General features: G+C 39.4%; 1 protein-coding gene across 3 annotated transcripts in view; it reads left to right on the top strand.

Annotated features, from left to right (window-relative positions):
• Positions 1-545: 545 nt before the first annotated feature.
• The window catches only part of LOC120719480 (cytoplasmic dynein 2 heavy chain 1), a 118,022-nt gene continuing 96,247 nt past the window's right edge, over positions 546-22,320 (top strand). For 2 of the 3 annotated variants that reach the window (XM_040008669.1, XM_040008668.1), the window contains exons 1-35: positions 546-823; positions 1,460-1,663; positions 2,234-2,407; positions 2,542-2,680; positions 2,894-3,012; positions 3,350-3,494; positions 3,869-4,014; positions 4,433-4,519; positions 5,156-5,290; positions 6,723-6,836; positions 6,939-7,050; positions 7,558-7,682; positions 8,978-9,153; positions 9,423-9,618; positions 10,327-10,422; positions 10,659-10,820; positions 10,963-11,061; positions 11,346-11,485; positions 11,777-12,005; positions 12,738-12,865; positions 13,365-13,480; positions 13,790-13,917; positions 14,202-14,351; positions 14,464-14,669; positions 14,863-15,018; positions 15,132-15,246; positions 15,966-16,136; positions 16,678-16,836; positions 19,317-19,385; positions 19,595-19,749; positions 20,151-20,283; positions 20,377-20,494; positions 20,669-20,781; positions 20,979-21,092; positions 21,210-21,351. In XM_040008669.1, the coding sequence (XP_039864603.1) occupies positions 1,481-1,663; positions 2,234-2,407; positions 2,542-2,680; positions 2,894-3,012; positions 3,350-3,494; positions 3,869-4,014; positions 4,433-4,519; positions 5,156-5,290; positions 6,723-6,836; positions 6,939-7,050; positions 7,558-7,682; positions 8,978-9,153; positions 9,423-9,618; positions 10,327-10,422; positions 10,659-10,820; positions 10,963-11,061; positions 11,346-11,485; positions 11,777-12,005; positions 12,738-12,865; positions 13,365-13,480; positions 13,790-13,917; positions 14,202-14,351; positions 14,464-14,669; positions 14,863-15,018; positions 15,132-15,246; positions 15,966-16,136; positions 16,678-16,836; positions 19,317-19,385; positions 19,595-19,749; positions 20,151-20,283; positions 20,377-20,494; positions 20,669-20,781; positions 20,979-21,092; positions 21,210-21,351 (4,750 nt within the window). In that variant the 5' untranslated portion in view covers positions 546-823; positions 1,460-1,480. The remainder of the gene's footprint in view (positions 824-1,459; positions 1,664-2,233; positions 2,408-2,541; positions 2,681-2,893; positions 3,013-3,349; positions 3,495-3,868; positions 4,015-4,432; positions 4,520-5,155; positions 5,291-6,722; positions 6,837-6,938; positions 7,051-7,557; positions 7,683-8,977; positions 9,154-9,422; positions 9,619-10,326; positions 10,423-10,658; positions 10,821-10,962; positions 11,062-11,345; positions 11,486-11,776; positions 12,006-12,737; positions 12,866-13,364; positions 13,481-13,789; positions 13,918-14,201; positions 14,352-14,463; positions 14,670-14,862; positions 15,019-15,131; positions 15,247-15,965; positions 16,137-16,677; positions 16,837-19,316; positions 19,386-19,594; positions 19,750-20,150; positions 20,284-20,376; positions 20,495-20,668; positions 20,782-20,978; positions 21,093-21,209; positions 21,352-22,320) is intronic. The other variant, XM_040008670.1, reaches the window with a different exon arrangement.

Below are 22,320 nucleotides of genomic sequence, written 5' to 3'. Positions count from 1 at the left end.
TAACCACATTAGATAAAACAATACTGATTCAGTTAACACAGCTTACTTACATTGTTCTTAAATTAAATTGTGTGAAAATGAAAGCACACAGCAAACGTGGAGGGGGGGGGGGGGGGCAGCATACACCTAACGTCTACAATGTCCCACTTTCTTTACTAAATAAGATTAATAAACGCGTCATTATTGTTTTGAATCCTTTGCAACATTATTCTTACACAGAAGCATGCTTATTTAAGGTTTCTTACCTCTGCAACTCACACTGGCTCACAATAGGCTACCTGACCATTTCCTAATGCTAATATAAAACCTACACTTTTTCTACTGTGACGACGTCCGCTATAACAAGAGCTTTGCAATCTCCAGCTAACTCCTGGACTACACTGCTTTGTTGTCTTTGAAGCTGCCCTCGCGGTTTCGCCCAGTTCGCTTCACGGATTGATAAGATCTTTTAGTTTGAAAATCTAAATCTGCTTGCGTAGCTTCCGGAATGTCGCCGTTGAAACAGTAGCCGAATCGCAAGCATATACTACTCTACTATTAAAGTAACAAGGCAATAAATACTATTGCATTCTAACATTTCTATGTGCTAAAACAAAGCAAAACAAACATTTAATTTAATGTGGCCGCATACGTAAATGCCGCATAAAAACTACGTAGGAATAGCTGTGTCACGTGAAACAAAATCTCGTCGTTGTTACCTGGCAACGACACTAGCATTGGCGAACTCCCTTACAAACTGAGACGGGCAATTTTGCTAAAACTTCAAACCATGGATTAAGCATTCAGAAGCTTTCGGAGTTTGGTTTCTTTTGGAGACATAACGGTATGAAACCAGATATTCTGTAGCTTGACTGTGCGCCGAAAGTGAGCCAGCGAACTGATGCACTGCACTTTAATGTACACAGGCAAGGCTAGTGTTAGCTATTAGCTGATGGTTTACTCTGCCCGTGGCCATTCCTTTGCCACAACCTGGTACTGCTGCTTTCCAGGCATAAGTCTGATTTTAAACACAACGAAAAAAGCTAGTGGTTTGATGTGCTAACGATGTTTCAGCACAAACACAGAGATAACAGCTACTAATTTAGCAGGGATGTCAGCACTGGGCCAGTTCAGCGACTCTAAATACTACCCAATAACCTCTAGCTGGACACTGAACCAGTGAATGTAAAAGGTTTCGTGGGTTTACCAACGGTAGGCTGTTCAAATAGAAATTTAGTTTGATAGTATTTGATATTAAGGCATATTTCTTGCTGGATAAAACAGCAAAAAGGCGAGATTATCCTGAATAACCATGTATATCAAAGCCGCTCGTTATGGTTACTTTTAATTATTGTTATTTTTTTATTTAGTCTCAAGATCTATGCTTGATAAGCAATACAATTGTGTTTACTCTTTAAAGACGCATTCCTTTACAATTATTTATCCCTATATTTGGATGTCTTTGCTTTCTCACTGCCAGTATTTTAGCTCCAGCAGAAAGATGCCACATGGTTCAGATGATGTCCGCAAGAAGTTTATTCTGACCACAACTGGAAACTTCTATGGATTAAAGCCATCATCATCACTGAATGACAGCCCAGAGCTCAATAATTTCTTAGATGATGGAAATGAATTTGTCTTATCTGTCAGCAGACATGACAATGACCTTCGCTTATCAAATAAGGTAAGTTTTCTTTAAAAAAAAAGTTATTAAAAGGGTCACATTACACATCGATAGTTGTTGAACTGATGCAGTGTTTAAATCTATAACATCTTTCAATCTAATCCATATTTAAAAATGAATTATCAATAAATATATTAATGCAATTAATATTTATATCTCTAAATATCAACTTAAAGAAATTGATTTGGTTTGGTTTTTTTTTTATACATGATTCACTTTCTCCAACTTATCTGGGTGTTCATCAAAGAGGCAGCAGAAGTAGAGATGTTAGACATCCCTCTCTAGATGGTTTGATTAGTCTGCCTGTCAGTGTCCTGCTCCACTCTCCCCTCACTTGTGAACAACATCCGATATACTTGAACTTCTCCACTTGAGGCAGAAACTAATTTCCAACCTAGGGTGGGCACCTTTTTCTGGCTCTGAACTGTGGTCTCTGACACAGAGGTGCTAATTGGAGGGGCGAATAACAAAATGTTATTTGACGTTCTGTACAGTTACCTTCCATGTGTTGACTTGACGGTTTAGTGCCTTTTTAATAAAAAAAAACAACAACTCCATCCTTTGACACAGATTGAAGCTGTGGGGGAGACTAGAGAGAATGTGCTGGTGTTCTTCAAGCTGCGTCCCACAGTGATCACAGAAGATAACCTTCATCACAGCCTTCTGGTTTCATCCATGCTGGAGTCTCCCATTAACACCCTCTATCAGGCTGTCAGACAGGTTTTCGCACCTGTACTGCTAAAGGTGAGTCTGTCCCTGTGCATTGAGAGGTTCCAGATATGTTACATGAAAAATCATTATCTGTAGTTAGACTAAGAAAGAAAGTTTTTTTTTTTTTCTTTTTGTTTTTTTTTTAACTTTCCTTTTGTTCTCTCAAGGATGAGCGTTGGCGTTCTGCATTTGACCCTAAACTGGCTGGCCTCCTGAGTGAGCTGGAGCTGGGTCTGGGTTCAGTAGTTCGCCAGTCTGGGACACAACCTTCTGCCAAGAAGGGTCGCACAGAGGAAGATGTCTTGGGTATGCGCACATATTGTTTGTAGAGTATATTTTAGCAGAAAGGGTGTTAATGAATGGTTATGGTAGTTTTTTAAATTGTTGGATTTTGGAGCGATGTAATCATATGCATAATGAGTGGTAAAACGTCTTGCGAGTATGTGTATATCATTTTGTATATCACTGATTACGTTATGACTTTTAGACATTGTACATCATATTTCTTACACTCTGCAGGCATCCTGACTCCCAGCGATGAGTTCCAGTACTGGGCAGATCTCTCAGAGTCTGCAGAGAAGAGTAGTTTGAGAGAAAGATCTCAACATTTCACTGAGCACTTCAAACCAATACAAAAGGTATGAATGCATGTATCAAGACTTACTCATTTAAAAAATGAATACAAATAAAAATGAATACATTTATATGATGCTAAATATAGTTTTTGTACAAAGGGGGGAAGGTAATTAAACTATGAGATGAGAACTGTATTCTGTTACTGTACTAAGCAATAATTCTATAAATAAGCTGGTAAAGCAATGTTATTTACAATATGACAAATTTAGACATTTAAAATCTTTAAAGCTTAGCACTGTATAAGTGCTGTTTTCAACAGTAATTTGTTACTATTACATAGCTGTTAACACACCGGGAGGAAACTAAAAATGATCACTGATCTCTTTGTGTTGCCACCAGGAATACGATGGTCTCGATAGCCTGTCTATGTCTGATGTTATGGATCTGGTGGAACAGAGCAGGGACGCTCTGGATGACATTTGGAGGCAGACTGATTACGACCCTTACCCAGAGACACGCATGGTCCGCCTCATGGATGTCATCGGTAGGACTCTCAGACACACACAAACCAAAAAAGGGGAAATGAGAGAAAATATTTGCCAATGACAGTACTTACTTACTCCTTATATTACAAAGTAATAATTGGCCATATTTTGGGAACTGAAACAAATGTCCTTTTTTGTACTTGCTACGCACTGCAATTACGTACTTTATGCTAAAAATAAAATGCTTACATGCTTTAGATTGCAGTGACGTACTATCGAGGCCTCTGGGTTTTGGATAATATGTTGCCAAATATACCTGTTATGTGCCTGTGAAATCTTTTTTAAATTGTTGGGTTTTTTTTAATATGCATATGCATGTAGCAACTGTATTCTTAATCTTCTTTTTGCATTTCTTTATATCTACCTGTACAAGGCGGGGCCCTGGGGAGATTTGTCCAGAGGAAGCTGAGTGGTCTTAAAATCTTTGAGGAACCATTTGTATTAGTGAGAGAGAACCTGAGAACGGGTTTTGCCATCTGTGAACAGTGGGTTGTAGCCTGTGAGCATTTAACTGGACAGGTATGGGAAGCTTCAGAAAATGAGAAAAAATAACAGTGCATTTGGAAAATATTCACAGGGCTTCACTTGTTCTACATTTTGTCACGTTACACATTTTTAATAAATCAGCTAAAATTTCACAGAAACTTTTTTTCACTTTGTCATTATGGGGTGTTGTCTGTGAAATCTTCAGGTGAAAACTGAACTTAATCAAGTTTAAAATAATGATGTAACGTGACAAAAAATGGAACAAGTGAAGCGCTGTGAATACTCTCCAAATGTACTGTATGGTGTAAGAAATATATTTTCTTCAAGCTGGAAATAGTGTGTAAAATTTGACAGATACTGTTTCTTCATTTTGTGAATTAAAAGCCAGATGAAGATGATTTGTGTTCAGTCCCGGAAACCTGTTAAATCATTTTTGTTATTTTTTCCTCAGGTGTGGAAGAGACATGCCCCCCACCCCTGGAAGGGAAACAAACACTCCCCGGAAACCCTGCAATGCCTCGCAAACAGATTGAATGAAGTAAACTGTGGCTCTGTTCCAGAACACTTCTTGTTTACTTTAACGAGAACAGGCAGAATTTTTGTTTTGTTTTGCCTGTTCTTGCACAACCTCTTTGTTGTTTGCTTTGAATACAGCGATTAAATGAAACTTACAGACACACTTTTAATAATCAGTTTCCTTCTTGCTACTTTTTTTAGACGTCACATTTAAGTGGAATTTTCCCTCGCATGTTTTCTACTGAAGAACAGAACACAAAAAAGTGTAATATAAGACCAGTAAAAGAGATTGGCCCTTAAAATAAATTGATAAATAGAAAAAAATTGTTTTGGAGCTCTTGTTAAAATACATTCAGGCCTAAGTTTTGTCATTTCATAAGTTGTCAGTCTCTTATAAAGAAGACCTGTTATTAAATAGAGTATTTGATTATTTTTGTTTTTAATTTCAGAAAGGTTTTATTAATTGAAACACATGTAGCCACTATTTCCTCTTCTTTTTTTCTGACAACTATATTTTATCTGCCCTGTTTTCCATGGATGGAACATGGATGTTTGTTACTCTACACTAAGAAGTCACAAGTCATATTGTTGACTCTTGTGAGAATGGATATTGGACACTGATGTGCACACTGTACACTTTTCCGTTTATGTTTTCCAGGTTGTGACTCTACGTGTGGTTCATGAGAAGCTGCTGTGTTTGCTACCAGGAGCGAAGCAACAGGCTCTGACTGTAGAGCGTGTTTTCGAACCATTCTCTGGGCTCAACCCTCTGCATTACAACCCTTATACAGAGGTTCGATATAAAGAACTTCACGTGGCTGTGTATCTTGTTTCTGTCATCTGTATGCAACTGTTGTTGATTGTGGTAGACCGAGTGGTAGCAGTTTAAGTGAATCATTGGTATTTATCACTTCTGAAGAATCACAGTTTAAACCACATTTACCACTGAATAGGCTCTGTGTGGCAGAGACGTGCTACCAGATGGCTGGGAAAGTACAGCTGAACTGGTGATAGAAACCAAATTCCAGGAAGATATTTAATGTGTTCAGAACCAATGAAGGAAGATAAAGACACTAGGTGGTGGAATGAGGAAGCACAGGAAAGTATTCAAAGAAAGAGGTTGTCCAACAAAAGTCAAGTAAAGTGGCTTTATTGTCATTCCAGCCATGTGCAGTGGTACAATACACAGTGAAACGAGACAACGTTCCTCCAAGACCATGGTGCTACATATGACATATAACAGACAATCAACAGAGGATTACATAAAGTGCAATGTGCATAAATTGAAAAAAAAAAACAAAAAACAAAGACAGTCCAACACCCAACAGAACAGGATGATTCAGACACAAAACAGTGCAGACACAACAGTGCAAAAGATTAAGTATTGTGCAAAAAGTCAGTTGGTGTATGAAGGTGTGCGTGTGTGTATGGGATTCTGCAGATAAGTGATTGGTAGTGATGTGTATGAAGGTGTGTGTGTGTGTGTGTGTGTCAGTCCAGTCACTGAGTGTTCAGGAGTCTGACGACCTGGGGGAAGAAACTGTTTCGCAGTCTGGCAGTGAGGGCCTGAATGCTACGGTACCTGTTGCCAAAAGGCAGCAGGGTGAAAAGTGTATGTGACGGGTGTGTGGGGTCCTCCACAATGCCGGTGGCTTTGCAGATGCAGCGGTTACGATAAGTGTCTGTGATGGAGGGAAGAGAGGCTCCAATGATCTTTTCAGCTGTTCTCACTATCCGTTGTAGGGTATTGCGTTCCAATTTTGTGCAGTTATCATACTAGACAGTGATGCAGCTGCTCAGGACGCTCTCAATAGTCCCTCTGTAGAAGGTGGTGAGAATGGATGGTGGGAGATGGGCTTTTCTCAGCTTCCACAGGAAGTAGAGATCCTAGAAAAATTGGGATTGTCAAGAAGAAGAAGAATAGTAGACAGGTAAATGAAAAAGCTTATAGTGAATTGTATGTAAGGCTGGGTGCTAAGGAAGATTAGATTGGCTTGAAAGGATGTGCAGCAGGTTAGGATGGTTAAAGATAGAGCTGTGAATGTATTTAAAAGTGACAGGAGTGTGTTAAGAAGATGAAAAGAGTACTTTGAGAAGCTGATCAATGAAGGAAATTACAGTGACAGGAATAGATAGAGAAGGAATGATCATCATCAGTGATCATGAAGTGCAGAGGATTAATAATAGCAATCAGTGCTTACTCTGATTTTTTTGTGTTTTTATAGCCTCTTTGGAGAGCAGCAGTGGCTCAGTTTGAGCGTCTAATGGCTCCATCAGAGCAGGAGGTTGCTGGCAGACTGAAGAGCTATATAGCTGATGTACAGGACAACCCACAACAGGTAGTGAAACATCACACTTCAGCTCAGATTGTGAAATATTGTGTGGGTGTGTGCTGATGAGTTAACTTACTGGATTTGCCTGAGTGTGTATTTATTTCCCAGCTATTACAGGTATTTCTGAAACATAAGGAGCTTATAAGACGTCCCACCATCAGCAAAGAACTGCAGTCAGAGAGAGAGACCCTACTGGCGAGATTACTAGACGACAACAAGGGTACATAGTACACACACACACACACACACACACATACATACATACATACATACATACATACATACATACATACATACATACATACATACATACATACATACATATTTTTCTCAGTTTTTGACTTTACAGTGATTTGTCTAAACACTGGAGGATAATACAAACACCTTGAATAAATCCTGTTTATGCATGCTGTATATTTATGTGACAGTGAATGCTGAATTAATGTTGTTTTAACATTGTTATTGTCCATAACAGCTGATTTTATTGTGTAAGGCTGGGAGAAAGAAATTTAGAAATGATTTTGTTTGAATAGAGCAATAAAATTCTATAGATGTTAGAGTGAATGTCCTGAGAGCAGTATGGTGAGTGTCTAGGAATGCTGGTAATAGTTCAGTGTTATATGTTAAATAATATGTCTAATATGTCTTCTCTCTTTTGGGAAACTAGGTGGTAATAAATTGTCACTTCTGATTTCTGACCCCCCCTCTTCTCTGTTGGTTTTCTCAGGTCTGAAAACTGACTTTGAGACACGCTGCCATGGAAGTCCTGGTGACAAGTCTGGCCCCCTTATTGGCCGAAACCTCCCTGAGGTGGTCAACAAAATAGTTTGGGTGCGGCAGCTCCTACACAAGGTGACTGGTTTATTTACAGCTGCCAGAATGGCGATGTAGAGTATGACACCAACATGTGAGCACACCTCTCCTAACCCTACCTTACTGGCCAAATAGCACCAAACCCAGGCTTCTCCACAGCAACCCAGACTGTCAGTGGCAGCTCATAGATTTACCTGACATTAAAAAAAAACTCTCAGTCAACTTTATTGTTATGACACGACATTAATGTCAAAAATTATTGCTACTGGAACTTTTATGGCCCTACACTGTAAATGCCAACAAAATGTAAGATTTACATGAGGTACTGTGTTTAAGCTGGTGATGTACCACTTACTTTTGCTTTAATGATGAACAATTTCTTGTTCATTTACTTTTCTGCATTCATAGTTCAATCAAAATTTTCAACCTCGCTGGATGAAATGCTGCCTCCACTGTTTTTTTACAGATTACTGTAGACACTTACTGCTGTATCTACCTCCTGGCCTCCTCCTTACATACTGATGACAATGACAAGCAATGTGAAGCAGCATTTTCAAATTTGGATTAATTGCTCCATAAGACCTGCCACTGATTTTCAGTCTAATTTTGTGTAATGAGGCATATTTCGGCTGTTTCTTCCTGTTCCCCTTTTGACAGCCACCCTTTCACTGAAACCGTTTCTGATGAGCCTTCAGAAGTCATTTGGGTCATTTGATAGTCCAGATGCATATCTCAGTTCCTGTGTCAGCTCTTTGCTGGATTTTTTCGTATTTGTTAAAGACAGGACTTTCAGAGACTGTTGATGTGCTGTAGATAATTTTAGGCCTCAACTTCTTGAATTTCCTAAAATATTCAAGTCCTCAAATTGCCCAGTTTCCTCAAAATGCCCAAAGATAGCAAATAAAGTTTTCTCCCATATGTAGACACAATGCTGGCTTATATATTTAGTTAGGTGCCTTTTTTATGCTGGAATAAGTCATAGGTCAGTGTTAGGAGCTTAAAAACATAAAAAAAAACGTTGAAAATGGTCAGGTACAAGGAGTGGACTGAAAATGAGTGAAAAAGCAGCTAATGTTTAAAGAAAAACTTTGGAAAAACTTCAGAAAGTCTGAAGAACAATTGCTCAAGACCACTTTAAAACATTTTGAGACAGTCTCATTCTTGAAAGCAAGATATAAATAAATGTAGAGTGCTCAAGACTTTTGTACAGTGCTATAAAACAACTGTTACATTTGCAGTTTTTTTTTTGTTTCTAATATGTCAAATACAAAATAATTTCTGTGACAGTCAAAAGAAAATGTATTTTATTTTCATGTCTTTCATTCTTACAATAGGTGGAAGACTCTGTCCGCCTAGCTGAGGCTCTGCTTTCAGATCTCTCTGGGTTCAAAGGGTTCCTGCATTTCTGTGATGACCTGCTGGAGATTCTGAGGGCCTATGAACAAGAGCAGTTTGAGGACTGGTCAAGAGATATACTTTCTGAGCTGACTGACCCAAAGTCAGGGATCAGGTCTGTAATATTTCGACCTTAGGTTACAAAATCCTAGAAATGACAGTGTAAAGAAGAACTTCAGTTGAAGCATCACAGAAGAGTATGTTGGTCATTAATATACAAGTTTGAAAGAGGCATGCAATTCTACAATGTTATTAAATCCTTTTGCAATTGTATGCTGTTTTTTTGTATTTTTTATTTAATCATTTAAAATACCCAGAGTGGAACGAATATTGGCTTGAATGGATGTTACATTTTGCACTTCTCTATTCTCACACCCTGTATAGTCTTCAGGCCAGTAACCGTGTGATGGAGCTGGACCATGATGATGGCAGACTCAAGATTCAGTACTCAGACAGACTAGTCAGTCTGCTCAGGGAGGTCAGGCAGCTCTCTGCCCTGGGCTTTTCCATCCCAGCTAAGATACAACTGGCTGCTAATACTGCAGATAAATTCTACAGACAAGCCATTGTCCTAAAACAGGTGAGAGCGGAAGCTAAGACATGCAATATTTTTTCTTTCCTAATTTATTTATATACATTCAGTTGCCACTTCAGTTGTTACGCGCAGGAAGTCCTGAGTTACATCCTGAGTTTGCCCATTGCCCAAAAAAGGTGCTCTGTTGGATTGAGATCTGGTAATCGTGGAGGCCATTTGAGTACAGTTTATAAAGTGCCAAATCACAACAGCAGTTGCCTCAAGGCACTTTATGTTGTAAGGTAAAAACCCCCCACAACAATCAGGTCAGGTGACCCCAAATGAGCAAGCACTTTGGTGACAGTGGGAAGGAAGAATTCCCTTTTAATAGGAAAAAACCTCCGGCAGAACCGGCTATGGCATTTAAATGATGATCAGTATTTAATATGGAGCCTAAGTGTGGCAAGAACATATCCTTCAGACCATCACACCACTACACCAGCGCCACCGGCCTGAACCACTGATATAAAGCAGGATAGAGCCATGTTTTCATGTTGTTTACAACAGCAGATCAGCAGTTTCTGAAACGCTCAGATTCAGACTTAGACTAAATTCATTGAGTTGGTGCCATGTGATTGGCTGATTAGATATTTTTGTTAAAGAGCAGTTGAGCATGTATTCCTAACGTAGTAGCCAGGGTATATCTGTGTATATCTTTATGTATATCTATTGCTTTTTTTATGATCGTATTGTTACATATTACCATTTTCATAGGTTGCTCATTTCTACAACACCATTGACCAGCAGATGATTCCCTCTCAGAGACCTATGATGCTAAATCTTGCCCTGGCCTTTGAGCATGTCATTAAGGTACAGCACACGTTTGAAAGTATTGTTTTATAATACTAATTGTATTTTTTTTTTTTCTATGTGTAATGTTATAAGAGTCAAAGTTGATGAGTTGCCAGTACCTAATACATATATATATATATATATATATATAAAGGAAAATGCATGATCCTTGGAACTTTGTTCACCTTGAAAATTTGCCTGCCATCGATTTTGTGTCTTGACGTGGAGATAATCGGTCTGCTTGTCTTTGTAAGAATCCTCGTTCTCAGTCAAAGAAAACAGGAAGCAAGCTGCAGATCACCTGGGACAACCCCAAAGAGTTAGAAGTCTACATTGGCAAGCTGCAGGCTGCTGCTGAAAAACTCTCCACCGAAAACAGGAAGTTACGAAAATGGCACACTGACTTCATTGAGAAGGTGCTAGCAGAGACACAGTATTTAAATTTTTGGCCTTTAGTACAGTTCTTTGCAACAACACTTCCCCACTCAAATTGGAATAAGTAGCAAAAGTCTTACTATTCTCTTTGTTCTTCTCCGTATCTGTGGGTACATTTTTTAGGTCGTGACACTGATGAATGTTGACCTACTGAGACATCAGCAGCGATGGAAGGATGGTCTTCAGGAGCTTCGTGCTGGTTTTGCCACTCTGGAGGCTCAGGTATTGACTGGAGATGTCTTGGATGGAATGTGTCGCAGATGTTTTGCCTAATAGGATTTTTATTTTGTGCATAAAATATTTTTTTACAAATAGTTGCGTTGATTTGGCTATAATAGTAAATAAAATAAAAAAATTAAAAATACGGAAGTAAATATGTCTCCATGTTTTCAGCATGAAAACATTCTTATTTCAGGATAAATCATTCTGGATAAATAGTTAAAATATTTTTTGTTTAGGAAATAAAAAGTGTGTGTGTGTGTGTGTGTGTGCGTTTGTGTCTGTAGGGCTTCAGGTCTGATGACATGCGGGCATGGCGTCAGCACTGGAACCATCAGCTGTACAAAGCTCTTGAACACCAGTATCAGACTGGGCTGGAAGCACTGAACAAGAACTTGCCAGAAATACACATTGATCTCACTTTCAAGTCAGTGCCCAAAATTTCACTTGTCCAGGTTTCGCTTTCTCTCTCTGCCCTCTAACTCTTGTCATCTATTTTTCCCTTCTCTGCATTTTCTCTGCATCTGCATTTTCAACTTCTCTTGTCAATAACAGCAACTACTGACTTTTCCCCACACCTCTCACTTCTCACCCTTGGTCATATCAACAGTTTTCTCTACCTCTCTATCACTTCCTCTTTCTTCTAAAAGGGTATCATCGATTAATGTGGATTTAAGAGTAAACCGTGGAATCGTTTTAATCCTGTTCTTGTTAACAGGCAGGGCCGCTTACAGTTCTCGCCACCATTTGAGGAGGTGCGTGCACGCTATTTTAGAGAAATGAAGCGTTTCATCTCGATCCCAAACCAGTTCCGAGGGGTCAGCACCCAGGGGGAGGAGCTCATCTTCAACATCATGATTGACAGGAATGCGTCTGGGTTCCTCACAATTTTCAGCAAGGCTGAGGACCTCTTTAGTCGCCTGGAAGCTATACAACACAAGTTCAAGGTGTTTTGACTTTTATAATTACTCTGAGAGTGATTTGTTATTAACTTTCCTTTAAGAGAGCCTCTGTGTAGTGTTTTATGTACAAAAAAGAAAATTTGCATGTTGTGTAACTCTTTGACACCTGGACCGGATTTGAGGCTGGTCAAATTCGGACTCGAGATTTAATAACTTCCGATCAGTTATTTGGCTCAGCACTTAAATCTTTAGTATTATCATCATCATGGTTCTGACTTGATTTTAGTTTCTTTCAGTTTTTTTTCAGCGTACCATTTTATATATGTACGTATATTTAAAATAATGAAACACTTGTCACAAGTTTCTCACTGAAGCACTGCACTGAGGAATAACTGTATTGCTGTCTTTGAAAGAATGAAACCTGGATCAGTCATGGTTCTCTTTTTTTTTTTTTTTTTTTTTTTTTTGTACTGAAGCTCTGTTGTTTCACTGCTGTGTTCCCCTGCATACTACCATGACAGAACAGTTTATTGTCTTTTCCCTTTAGTCTGCGATCATGCATGTATAAATTGCAGGGGGAAGCCCTCCGCCCGCACCAGACTTCTCTTTTATCTCATCTTCTCTTTACTTCTCTTTTTATTTAGTCATCTGTGTCTTGATGGATGATATCGTTACTGTCACCTTTAACACAGACACCTTTAAAAATAGGAAATATGCACTGCACCCCGCCTCACTGTAATCCTGTATGCGTGTGTGTGTGTGTGTGTGTGAGTGCAGGAGTGGGTGGTGTTGGGACAGACTGATTTAGAGAAGTTGATCGAGAAGCATTTGAGTTCTGTGCAGGACTGGGAAAGAAATTTCAAAGCCCTGAAAGCCAAGGGAAAAGAGTCAGAACGTTTACCCAGGTACACATCACGTATTAACTAATGTAATTAAACCTGGTGAAATGAAAATGATATTTATGCTTACACATAAGGATAGTAAACATTGCAAAAAGTGTATAGACTGTATTGTTATATACTGTTTATATAACTAGGTCATTCACAGATTGTTTTGATATCTTAAGTGATTTTGTTTGTTACAAGTTAATTGTTAATCGAGTCCTCTGAAGTGTTTTTCTCTGTAACAGCTTGGGAAGGTTTGTTTAATCATACCAGCAAAGATCACACATCAGATTCATAACTTTTAGAAAATGATGCACTCCAGAAAAGCCCATGGCATTATGTTCTGTTCTCTACTAAGAATTTGTCTCACTGTCTGAGTCAGTGACCTGCTTTATCCATTTATAGTTTTACTTATTATATTTCTTTATTGGGTACAGTTTGTGCAGTTAAAAGTGAACTTACACCACAAATGTAACACTTAACAACTGCATTTCTGTCACTGGCCTCCTTTCTTTGTCAGTCAGGAGAAAGTGGACTGTATCACCGTCAACTGTGAGCCTGTAAAAGCCGCCATAGATGACCTGATTCAGAGGCTGTTTGACATGCTGCTCCTCTCACTTAGGAAATCTATACAAGGTAAACACAGACACCTTGATTTTCCTTGTTTTTTCCAGTATGTAATGTTTGTGGCAGAACGAAAACACTCTAGCCAAGCCCCCACTTTGTTTCTCTCTTTGCATCAATAAATGCTTTTATATAAGAGACATTAAGTGTATCTCACCAATGAAAAACCAGTGTTTTATTTCTCTTTCTCAATTTTGTGTCTGTGTCTTGAAAATTTGTTTTTCATTTCTTCAGCTCTAAGATATCCCCTTTGCTCTCACTTTCCCTTTCCTTTTCTGTTTTCCTTTTTTGAAAGCATATTCTCTTCCTTCTTGCTTGCAGGCCACACACAAGCAATAGAAACTTTTGTGACAGAATCAATGGAGGCCTTGTCCACTCGACCAGAGAGTATGGAGGAAATTGGTGCAGCTAGTGCCAAATATAACCAGATACTTGCCCGCAAACCTGAAGTAAGACACAAACACTCCTAAACTCAGTTCGTTAGGGTTTTTTGTAAATTTCTTCCTTCCTTGTTTGTGGGTAATTTTAGAATTCAAGGTTAACTTTCATACACCTAGCAAAACATTTTGCTCCCTGTCAAAGAAATAAATGCTTTGTCTTCATTAATGCATTTTACAGTATGTCTCGTCATATTTCTGATTGATTTATAGCATTGGTCCTATAAGTCCACAAGGAACGGTCTAAAATTTAACCATGTCATTTGAAACAAACTGTGCTTCATGTCTATACACAGATTCTACCTCAGTTCCAATTTGCTGAGGAGAAGAACCGCTTGCTACGTGCGGTGGCTGGAGCTGGGCTGGACTCTCTCTCTTCACTCAGGGCCAAGTGGGACAAGCTGGAGCTTGTCATGGAGAGCCACCAGCTAATGGTCAAAGACCAGGTGACATATACTCATACAGACACACTTAGATCAGCTTATTGCTCCAATTGGTTTTTCAGACCCTATTTTCCTCAGAATGACTCCTTCTTTTTCATGCATGGTACTCTCTTAGGTGGAGGTGATGCGAAGTTATGCGGCCAGTCGTATCGATGTTTACAGGGCAGATCTGGAGCGGTTTAAGGCACGCTGGGACCAGCTAAAACCTAAAGATGAGATGCTTGAGACTGGTGATCATGCTGCCCTGCTTGTATGTCTTCAGACAATCAGGGACAAACAGCAAGAGTTTGAGGAGCTAGAGCTTGTGCGCACTAAGCTGCTGTACGTTTATTTTCATTCAGGTTTATTCACTAAGAGATTTAGAATGTTTAAAGTATTTGGGATTTTTATTTCCTTTATCATGTGCCACATGAAAAAACTTGTACAAGGTCATTTTCAGTTATGACTCTGGTGTGAAGAGATCGCATTTAGTTCAATTACGGCCAAAAGTCTGACTCTCCTGTGCTCTCCTCAGTGAAGACTGTGCCTATTTCAATCTGGAGACTCCGTCTTTCTCTGTGGCCGAAGAGACAAAAAGAGACATGGAGGAATGCAGCCAAATGTGGGGTCTGTATGAGGAGTGGCACCAAGGGTTCTCAGAGAAGGCCCAGGAAGACTGGATATCATTCAGGTAGAGGGGGGTCATGTTTAGGGCTCATATCTTAACTTTTACGTAGAGTATTTTTTAATCAGTACTATGTGTTTAGTCATGTAATTGTGTGTGTTTTTTCTTTTAATTTACAGGAGTAAAACATATGTATTTGAGGAGTTTTTGTTTACTTGGCAAGACAGACTAAGAAAACTAGAGCAACCCACTGTGATGTCTGTTAAACTACAAGGGGAAGTTGACAAATACAAGGTATATACTAGTACAGTTCAAGTAATAATATGTCGCTGTCTTCTTTTCGTATTCAATTCAAGTCTTCTTATCTGAAATATGTGTGTATGCTTTGGCTGAGTCAGATATCCAGAAAACTTATTCTGGTTCTTGTTGGAGTTTACTCAGAAAATGTCACAGCATTTAGCTGCTACATTTTGATATACAGTTTGTTTAAGTGGAAACATGACTTAAAAATGTACACAGTTCCATCCTTTCTCCTGGTTTCTCCTTTTTGAGGCAGGGTACACCCTGGACAGGTCGCCAGTCTGTTGCAGGACTAACACATAGACACAGACAACCATTCCCACTCACATTCACACCTATGGGCAGTTTAGAGTTTCCATTTAACCTATCCCCACTAACTGCATGTCTTTGGACTGTGGGAGAAAGCCGGAGTACCCGGAGAGAACCCACGCAAATGAGGGGTGAACATGCAAACTCCAAACAGAAAGCCCCCGGCCTGATGGTGGAATTGAAATCAGGGAACAGTAAGTGCTGCCCTGTCGTACCACCATGCCACCCCCGAGCGGGAATCCCAGCAAAGGTGGGATGTTCCCTCGGGGGCTGTGACGTCTCATTTGAATCTACACGGCTGTGAGGGAAATCTTTAATCTGACTTTATAAGTGATCTAATTACAAATCTTGTTTTGGTTTTTTTTTTGTTTTTGTTTCCTTTTCTTTTTCGACTCAATATCTAGAACATGATTCCAGTGCTGAAGTATGTACGTGGGGACCACCTGTCTCAGGACCACTGGTTGGACATGTTCCGTTTACTAGGCCTCCCAAGAGGGATGACTTTAGAGAGACTTACCTTTAGTGATCTTCTTGCTGTGGCAAATACCATCATAGAGAAAGCAATGGAGCTCAAGGTCTGTACAAACACACTTTTGAAATTGTATATAAATGTCTTTTTTAGCGCCCTAATCTTTAGGGAATCAGAACTCAGTAATTTTCAGTAATGGCATGATAAAGATCGTAACTGATATCTATAAAGCTGCTTTGGCCTGCATTTGTATATTTGGATTGGCCCGAGTTTCGCCTTAATCATGTGTCGTGCAACATGTAGTATACATGGGGTAACGAGAAGCGATTAACACCTCACGACCAGCTCCCGATCAAGAAAATCGCAAGAAAATCAAACCTGTTTGAAATCCTGAGGGTATTAAAGCAACCTCTCACACGGTGCACGCACAAACACAGAAATGGAAGTGAAAAAGTCAGTACATCACGACTCGAAGCTGAGAAATGTTAGTCTTCCAGGTTTTTTGGAAAAAGTTTGGACATGTTGGCAGATTTCAGTGATGTGTTGGAAATGTAATGAGGCAAACGGGTGGTCCAGACGCATAACCCAATATGACTGATGCAGAGGCGTGTGTTTTTTGTGTGTGCATGTGGTGCACATTGATATAGGATCTGAACAGTCGTGCTCAGGCAGAGGTGACGATCAGAGAAGCTCTGAGGGAGCTGGATTTGTGGGGAGCTGCAGCTACCTTCACCCTCACTGAGTACACAGACAGCAGTGGGCGCACTCTCACCCTCATCAAGGACTGGAAGGATATTGTCAACCAGGTAGATATATGGAGCACACATAAAAAAAAAAAAAAAGACATCAACTCAGCTGTTGTGTACAAAAATAAAATGCAGATTTGGTTCACAATGCCACACTGAATCTCTGAAGTTTGACTAGGAAAGTAAATTGAGATCTTTTTTAATTGGTTAGAGTTGACCATAAATCATTTTATGAACAATAGTCACATCTCCTGGATGGACCTTGCACCCCTCCCTGGTTGTCTGGTTCTCTTTTATGGCCCTCAAAAATCATGTTATATATGGTGACCCAGAATTGAAAGCAGGTTGTCTGCTATTCAGAAGATCCATGTTTCGATCCTCAGTTCCTGCAACGCTAAATTTAAGTGCCTTTAGGCAAGATCCTGAATCATCAGTACCATTTGATGCCTCCATCTAGGTTTGCAGGTGTTACATTAAAAATGCGAGTGTAAAAAGGTACTGTATAAATTGCAGTTCATTTATTGTGGACTAAACTAGGAGAAGGTTGAACACAGAGATCTAATGTAGTTAGATCAGGTGCAGTTAGCCTATAAGAAATTGCTGGGCAGCACAGTGCTTGAGATAGCTCAGAGAAATAAGCTGGAAATTAGCTACTTACTTATAGTAAAAAGAATACAAATCGAGATTAAAACCCCTGAAATGTATCCACTTGTTGAAATTCACTAGAGAAGCACTTGTTTGCTAAGATTCAAATGATGGCCAAATAGGAAACTTTAGACATTTTGAACATTCAAGTGGCTGATGAGATTTTTCTGTTTAATGACTCCAGAGGGACAAACAGGCAAATCTTGGCACTTGCATCCCTTTTTGAAAAACAGCTTCAGTTATCTGCTGCGCTCATTCATCCTCATCTTGCTTTACATTTGTCCTGCTGTAGTTAATCTTTTGCCTGTCTAGATTGGATTGTTTTAAATTTTCTATATTGTTGACTATTGAATCTGCGATGGCCTCTAGATATAATTGAGCTTCATTATATCCTTGGATAGGGTGGCACAAGATTGCTGCTTCTTTCCTCTAGTTTAATTTATCAGAGGAAATTGAATAAGAAAAAGAGCCACAAAGGGATTTGCTGCAATTATACACTTTTTTTGTACTAAAGTATTGCTTTTAGTGATTTAGGCTAACGTGGTTTAAGATACTTCTTGAACACAAATGTATCTGAACATGAGCCCTGAATATACCACATATGGACAAAAGTACAAGACTGCCTACACATACAGTACAGGAGCTTCTCAGCTATGGAAACCTCATCTCAGCAAACTCAGTTTTTGTGCTGATCTTAATGCCAGAGGCGGTCTGGTCGACTTACTGAGTCAACAGTGTGAGGGCGACTTTTACGAACTATGCAACTCAGCACTTGGCGCTCTGACACTTTGTGGCTGAGTTTCAGTGGTTTCTGGAAAACTTCCACTTTGTAGTAATGCCACTTATTGTGAAATATTTAGAAGGGAAGAAATTTCACAAGCTGACTTGTTGCATCAGTGCCACACTTGAATCCAATGAACTCTTTAGAACAGGGGTCTCAAACCAAAATGGGCTGTGGGCCACTGCTGGCACTGTCATCTCATTGGAGGTCCACTTTAGTGTTCAAGTAATACAAAAACAAACAAACAAACACAAAAACACCCACAAATATTTCCAGAAATATAGTGTTTTGCTAGTTTTCTTTAAATGTCAAATATTGTATAACAAGACAAATCTGCAAATGTGAACGCAATTTTTTTTCCCTCACTCTTAACTGAGGCCTTTCAACTGCTACTACTTTGAACTACCAAATAAACAAATTGTTACTGTCTTTCTGATCAAACGCGTGGCAGCACTTCTACTCTAATTTTGTTTGTATTTTAACAAAATAAAAATGCAGACATATGTGTACACATTAGTTTTTGACTTCTAGTGAAAATTGTTTTCTTTACAAAGAACTCTCTCACTGAACCAACACAGCCAATCCCTCAACATGTTTGTACTCTCTGCTCATATTGTTTTCATGTTAAATCAATTTTTGCTTTTTAAAGAACTTATTTTAACATTGCATTCAGCAACAAACAAATCATGCCTAACAAAAAAAGTTCAATATGTAATTGCATTACATTTCTTCACGTCAAGTAGGAGTGACGTGGGCCACAAGTGGCCCCCGGGCCGAAAGTTTGAGACCCCTGCTTTAGAATGACCCATACATAAGGTTTGTAGAGGCTTACCAAGATAGAACCCATTGTGTCTGATTGTGAAACAGTGTTATTGTTTTTTTTTTTCTTTTTAAAAACATTATATAATTAGTACTTGCTTCTTTAAATGTTGCTGTCCATATTTACATGTAAATGTTGCCCTGGTTTCAGTACATCAGTGAAATGTTATGTCAGGCAGTTCAAATAAAAGAGCTTACTTGACTCAATTGTTAGAGAGACATAGTCGACACTAAATGCCTAAATGACATCTTATGTATTAGGTATTACGTTTTCACCATTTCTCTGTCTATCTAGGTGGGAGATAATCGCTGTCTGCTGCAGTCGCTGAAAGATTCCCCTTATTACCACAGCTTCCAGGACAAGGTCAGGTCAAGGTCTTTAAATCTATGAATAAACTTTAAGTGCTTAATTTTTTTTTATGTATGGAAAAAGTACTTTTCACATACCTTTCTCAGCTTGTATTGGTACATGCAGTTTTTAAAAAACAAATTTGGTTCATTTATATATTAACATTTAATCCCTGATGAAGAAACTGTGACAAAGGTTTGAGTATTTACTCCACGTATATCCAGGTCAGTCTGTGGGAAGTTCGTCTGTCCGACTTGGATGAGTATCTGCTCAGTCTGAATGCCATCCAGAGGCGCTGGGTTTATTTGGAGCCCATTTTTGGACGAGGAGCATTGCCCCGAGAGGAAGCTCGCTTCAAACGAGTTGATGAAGACTTCAGGTACAGTGTGTGCAGCTCTGTGTAATAACACAAATGAAGCGTTTGCCCATTTAGGCACAATGGTGGCTAACACTGATACTTCACAGCAAGAACGTTCCTGATTTGGACCTTTCCTTCTGGTGTTTGAATGTGCGCACTCACTACGAGTGCATGAGTTTTCTTTGGGTAGTCTAGCTTCCTCTGACAGTTGAAAGACCTCCATGTTTGCAATGTATAGAATAAAACACTATTTGACTGTGTGGTTAAATGTGGCTTGTAGTCTGAAGCACTTTGAGTGTTCAGTAAGATTAGAAAACCACTATATACTACGTGTGATAATATACCATAAACTACACGTGGCTTCTCTTTTGCTGACAAATAGAAACTGGCATAACTGAACATTTTCTCGCTCCATGTCTTAGGTCTATAATGTCAGACATCCAGAGAGACAACAGAGTTGTTTCTCTGAGTTCGAGGGCTGGCATCAGAAACTCCCTCGTCACCATACTGGACCAACTACAGCGCTGCCAAAAGTCACTCAATGAGTTCCTGGAGGTGAATACGCACGTGTGAAAAGACATTTGCTTTCTTTCACATGGGTTTCAAATATCACCACTACCTAAATGTGGTTTTGTGTCTGCATCACAGGAGAAACGGTCTGCCTTCCCACGGTTCTATTTCATTGGGGATGATGATCTGTTAGAAATTCTTGGGCAGGCAACCAACCCTAGTGTCATCCAGTCACACCTAAAAAAACTCTTTGCAGGTCAGAGACATGTGTGTTCTTACATTCTGTTGTTGCTGATGATCGTTTGCATTTATCTGCTGTCGCTCTGTCTTCTGCCTGTTTTCCCCCTTTTGTTATATTTGTTCATATTGTTTGAATCATAGCGGTTGTATTGGATAGTGAAGGTAGTCTGCATATATATTCCCTTTGCAGGCATCCACAGTGTTGTGTTTGATGAGCAATGCCAGCACATTGTCGCCATGTGTTCTTTGGAGGGAGAAATTGTGCCACTCAGAAATATTGTACACATTTCCAGCCTTGTGGAGGTAAAGCTATGAATGTATATAAATGGATAAATAGTATTATCATTGTTGGAGGTCTAAGGAGGTACTTGTAGTATGTTTATCCTTTTTAAAAATGTATTCAAAGCAACACAAATGTGTATTCATTTTAAACGTTTTATACGCTTTTTCTCTGAACCTTCCTTTGTGGTTCTGCATAAACAGTTTTCCTTCGTTTCTAGGTGTGGTTAAGTGAGCTGTCTGTGGAAATGAAGGAGACCCTAAAGCACTTGCTGTATGAATGTGTGTCGGCAGCAAAGAAAGGGGAAGTGGACCCCTCTCGTTATCCATCACAGGTGCACACACTCAATTATACAACTGCTTTTTAAAAATATTCTTTAAAGCTTGTGATGTAAAAGAAAATAAGTTTTTTTTCTCCCCAGCATTAAACAATGTTGCATTTTTTCGTGTAGATCCTGTGTCTGGCTGAGCAAATCCAATTTACTGAAGATGTGGAAAGAGCTATAAAAGAACAAAATTTGCATCAGTTGGAGTTGGAGCTTAACAGCAAATTAGAAGTCTATACCACAGTGGACACCAGCTCTGATAACACAGGTAGGGAACACGTTTGTGTTTAAGCATCGGGGAAGATAAAGTATGTGTGCCCATTCAGACAGGTGTAACGTTTCCCTGAACTACATGAAATTCTGCACACATGATATGGATTTTATTTAACATATACGTTTAGCTTAGTGTGTGCATACAAGGATTAAAAAAACTTACAGTTAAAAGCAATTTATAACCAACATTAATGAATAAACATCAAATCTGTGATTATTACAACCAGCCAGTTTCTTTCTTCTTCTTCTTATTTCCACTCCTCCCTTTAGGGATGGCCATAACAAGTCATCTTACTCTCACTCTATCCCTAGCATCTTCTTCTGTCACACAAACCCTCTGCAGGCCCTCCTTTACTTCATGCCTGAACCTTTTATGTGGACTTCCTCTTTTCTTTTTGCCTGGTAGCTGTCTTCAACGTCCTTTGCCCAACATATCCACTACCTCTCTTTTGCTCATGTCCAAAACAGTCTCAGCCTTGCATCTCTGACTTCATCTCCTATCCCAGCTGCCATAGGGCGAGAGGTTGGGTACATGCTGGACAGGTTGCCAGTCTGTCACAGGGCTAACACAGAGAGACCGAGAACCATTCACACTGTCATTCACATCTGAAGCATATTAAAGCCAATCACCAACTAACCTAACCCTACTAACATGCCTGTCTTTGGAGTGCTTGAGGAAGCCGTAGTATCTGGACAGAACCCACACAGACACGAGGAGAACAAGCAAACTCCACACAGAAAGGCCCTGGCCAGATCCAGGACCATCTTACTGTTAGGCTTTGAGGCAACAGTAATCACCATGTCACTGTGTTCACCAGTGTTTCTACAGTTTTTCTTCCTCTAATCCAAGTATTCAGCTAAACGTAGACGCTAGCTTTAACATTATATATAAATTGATATATAATAGCAGGGCTACTTGAGTGGAGTCCTATGACCCCTAGTGGGCATTGCCAATATTGACTGG

Source organism: Simochromis diagramma, unplaced genomic scaffold, assembly GCF_900408965.1.
Source record: "Simochromis diagramma unplaced genomic scaffold, fSimDia1.1 OVJJ01000344.1, whole genome shotgun sequence".
Classification (NCBI taxonomy): Eukaryota; Metazoa; Chordata; class Actinopteri; order Cichliformes; family Cichlidae; genus Simochromis; species Simochromis diagramma.
Note: the sequence above shows the minus strand (reverse complement) of the source record. Positions and strands in the feature narration are given on the sequence as shown.